The sequence below is a fragment of the Echinops telfairi genome, unplaced genomic scaffold (genome assembly GCF_000313985.2).
Source record: "Echinops telfairi isolate 266 unplaced genomic scaffold, ASM31398v2 ScPeMD7_36;HRSCAF=134, whole genome shotgun sequence".
Lineage (NCBI taxonomy): Eukaryota > Metazoa > Chordata > Mammalia > Afrosoricida > Tenrecidae > Echinops > Echinops telfairi.
Window position 1 is genome coordinate 1,301,731 of NW_022103934.1, and position 4,321 is coordinate 1,306,051.

General features: G+C 53.3%; 1 protein-coding gene across 1 annotated transcript in view; it reads left to right on the forward strand.

Annotated features, from left to right (window-relative positions):
• Positions 1 to 4,321, forward strand: part of AP1M2 (adaptor related protein complex 1 subunit mu 2) — an 18,871-nt gene that overhangs the window by 13,075 nt on the left and 1,475 nt on the right. Inside the window, exons 7-8 of the mRNA XM_045290290.1 lie at positions 3,642 to 3,826; positions 3,960 to 4,085. Coding sequence (XP_045146225.1) covers positions 3,642 to 3,826; positions 3,960 to 4,085 — 311 coding nt within the window. The remainder of the gene's footprint in view (positions 1 to 3,641; positions 3,827 to 3,959; positions 4,086 to 4,321) is intronic.

Genomic DNA, 4,321 nt, shown 5'->3' on the forward strand with positions numbered 1-4,321 from the left:
CATTCTCAAGATTGCAATTCCATTCTTGGAAGCATTTTTCAAACTCATCTGTTTGGATGGCTGACAGCACCTCCCTCATTTTTTTCTTTGCCTCTTCTACGTTGTCAAATCACTGTCCTTTCATGTCCCTCTGCATTCTCGGAAACAAAAAGACGTTGCAGGGAGCAAGGTCAGGTGAGTAAAGTGCGTGGGGCAAGAGAGGCATGCTGTTTTTTGCCACAAACTGGTGCACTGAGATGGCGGCGTGAGCAGGTGCATTGTCATGGTGGCAAAACCAGTCCCCCATCTGCCACAAATCAGGCCTTTTTTGTCGCACTGTCACACACTGTTATGCATACTATAAAAGCTCCCCTCTGCCCAGTACAATTCCATTTTGGGGGTATCCCCTAGTATAGTAGTTATATGGTTTAATAGTGTAGTTATATAAGTTTAAAGGAGCCCTGCTGGTGTAGTGGTTACACGTTGGGCTGTGATCCGCATGGCTGTCAGTTCGCAACCACCAGCAGCCCCACAGGAGAGAGACTGGCCTTTCTACTCCTGTAAACAGTCAGGTGGGGGAGGGAGGGAAAAACATGAGAAGCTGATATTGAGGGGTCAAGTAGAAAGAAAACATTTTGGAAATGATGATGGTAACATAGGTACAAATATGCTTGATACAATTGATGTATGGATTGTTAAGAGCTGCCAAGAGCCCCCAATCGAATGATTTATATATTAAAAAAAACAAACAGAGCCTTGGAAACCCACAAGGGGTCGCTATGAGTCAGCATTGACTCGAAGGCAGTGAGTTTGGCTTGGTTGGCTACGTGTTTGGCTGCGAACCTAAAAGTCAGCAGTTCAAAACTACCAGCTGCTCTGTGGGAGCAAGATGGGGCTTTCTACTCCCATAGGAATCAGTCTCAGAAACCCACTGGAGCAGTTCTCCCCTGCCCTATAGGGTTGCAATCAGTCAGCATCACCTGGATGGCAGTTCAGTTTGGGGTTTTTTGGTATATGGTTTAAAGAATGACAAGTCTCTCAGCTGTCCTTGACCAGAGCCTCAGGCTCCTCGTGTCTCCCTCCAGTTCTGCTCCTCCCCCACCCCATCTGGAGTGAGGGGACCCTCCCTTTGACTTTGATGTGAATGTGTTCTATTTATCGCCTGCCCCCGCCTTCATCCCCGTCAAATCTTTCCTTCCGTCTCTGACTGTTGTGTGAATGTGTGATGACTGACCTTGTTCAGACACGGGGGCTGACGGTTAGGGCATCGATTTAGAATCCACCCGTAGAATAGCCTAGTGAGATGGACTGACCCCGTGGCTGCCACAATGGGCCCCCAAAAATTGCGATTGTGCAGATGGTGCAGGACCAGGCCGTGTTTCACTCTGCCGTGCAGAGGGTCACTCTGAGTCTCAACGGACCCTATGGCACCTCATGCTGATAACACACTACCCCCTGCTGGGCAGTGGCCACAGCCGTCCTTTCTCCTGTGTGGGTCGTGCCCAGTCCCTGGCCACTCTTGCTTGGAACCTCTGTGAGCAGCCCTGTGCAGGCCTTCTGGTACCCCAGCAAGGGCTTGTTATGAGCCCTCCTTTACAGATGAGGAAACGCAGGCCTTGAGTAAGATGTCCCTCATCAGGCAGAGGGAGGGCCCTGCGCTGAATGTATCCCAAGATGTGATTTTCTTCCCCTGTCGTGGGGTTCTGGCTGGGAGAACTGGCTTGTGGGATGACTAGAGGGGGGCTCTCAAGGCACTTATTTTACCCACCCACCCCCTCCCCCACGTTTCTATCTCTGCAACATGGAAACGGGACGGGGTCATGGAAGCCCCAAACCAAATCAAACCCACTGCCCCACCCAGTTGATTCTGACCCCTAGCCGTCCCACATACGGCAGAGGGTCCCAGGTTTATTTAGGAGGCGACAGAACAGGAGATGGATGGACCAGACACACAATTCAGATCCAGTAGGTGAAGGGGCAAGAGGGCTCAGCCCTGCTCAGGGTCTCTCCTAACAAAAGGCCATGCCCCAAAGGAGGCATCATCAGCCAACATGATTGATAGCTTGGGCTCCGCCCCTACCTGCACCCCAACTACACCAAACCCACTGCTATCAGTACTGACTCATAGTCACCTTATAGGACTATTCCTTCCAGTTTCTGAGACTGTACCTGTGTATAGGAGTAGAAAGCCCTGACGTTCTCCTGTTGGAGGGGCTGGTGATTTTGAACTGCCAACCTTGTGGATCACAGCCCAAAGGGTAGCCATTACTGAGAAGTGTCTAATTGACATGAACTCTCCCCATCGCAACTCTTTTCAGGGACCAAAAATTTACTCCAGGCTCGGTGGCAGTGAGTAACTTTTGGACCCGAGTCCATACTGTAGGATAAAATGTAGGTATCTGCTTTTGCAGGGCGCCTCCCCCAACCCTACACCAATTGTTCGACAGGAGCAGCTGGTGGGGTTGAACAGCTGACCTTTTGGTTAACATTTCAAGGCCTAACCCACAGCACCACCGTGCTGTCGCCCCAATCTCCCTCCCTGAATTAACAAACAGCAGTGTTCCCTTAAAGAACCACCTCTGAGGGAGGGGGGAGCGGGGAGGGAAGGGGAAAAATGAGGACCTAATGTCGGGGGTTTAAGTGGAGAGAAAAAGTTTTGAGAATGATGTACAAATGCGCGTTACACAATTGATGTGTGTATGGATTGATAACAGTTGTATGAGCCCCTAATAAAATGTTAAAAAAAACATTAAAAAAAAAAAGAATCGCTCCCATAGCACCGTCCACACCCTCATGCGAAAACCTGAAGGAGTGCTAACTGCAAAGTCAGCAGTTCACAACCACCAGCCGCTCTATGGGACTAAGACAGGGCTTTCTCCTCCGACAGAGAGTTACAATCTTGGGAACCCACAGGGACACTTCCACCCTGTCCAATAGGCTCAGTACGAATCAGAATCCAATCAGTGGCCATGAGTTTTTCTTGCCTGTGTAGCTAAAACATGGTCCCACCCAACACAAGCTGTAGCCATTTGTCGTTCTAAGGAAAAGGTGTGGCGGTGAAGCACACAGGCACAGGCAGTTAGAATCCCGCCTGTGCCAGTGAATAGCTGTGACTTGGGCCAAGGGCCTCAGTTTCTCAGTCTAAAAAAATGATTGTAGGAATGGGTTATCCTTTAGAGAACTGCTTGAGAGGGCCAAGTGCAGACATGGGACCTGTCACATTGTGTTTTTTTGCCCTCACCCTCGAGTGGTTTTGACCCATGGCAACCCTGTACCCCACAGAAGGAAACCAGCCAGCTCCTGGGCCATGCTGGACACCAGACTGCAGCCACTGTTTTACTCCATCTCCTGGGGGGTCTTCCGCTCCAGGGACTGGTCAGAAGGTAGAGGCTCGGTCAGTGGCAGCCTTCAAAGTAAAAGCCCTCCTGGTCGATGGCTGCTGGGCGCTGGACCAAAGGTGACAGCCCTGTGTCCAAGGGTCCCCTGGGAGCAGCTCCTGGCACTGCCACATTGGCCATGTCTCCAGGTGAACACTCCCACGCCTCGGGGCCGCAGCTGTAAAATGGGCAGGATAACTGTCCCCAGCTCTCCGCGCAGCCGAGGCCCGAGGTGCGCTGGCCATCAAGGCTGGTGAATATCCAGGGACGCATGCGTGACTTCTTGACGCCCCGCCCTCTCCCTGCCGCAGGCCAAGGGACAGTTCAAGAAGCAGTCGGTGGCCAACAGCGTGGAGATCTCTGTGCCCGTCCCCAGCGATGCCGACTCCCCGCGCTTCAAGACCAGTGTGGGCAGCGCCAAGTACATGCCTGAGAAGAACGTTGTCATTTGGAGCATCAAGTCTTTCCCGGTGAGCGCTGGACAGATGGGGACGCCTGACCTGTCCTCTGGGTGGCAAGACAGAGCATTGGAGACTCGCCCGCCCCCCACCGCCCCCAGGCACGCAACTGCCTGGTGTGTCTGATGCCCCTGTGTGCCCCTAGGGGGGCAAGGAGTACCTGATGCGTGCCCACTTTGGCCTCCCGAGCGTGGAGAAGGAGGAGGTGGAGGGCCGGCCCCCCATCGGAGTCAAGTTTGAGATTCCTTATTTCACCGTCTCCGGGATCCAGGTGAGGGAAGGGGGCAGGGAGGCAGCATTCTGGTCCCTCCCCCTGGGTCACCTGCCCTTCCTCTGCAGCCACCCTGCTCTTCCAGGACAGTGTGGCTTACTCTGCTCTCAGCCCTGGTCTCTTCCCCCTGCACCTCCACTTTTGCCCCCAACTGGCCGGCTCACAGCTGCCTTCCCCTGCTGGGCCCACAAGCCCTTCACCACCATTCCCGAGGCCAGGCCACCTGCTGCCCCCAA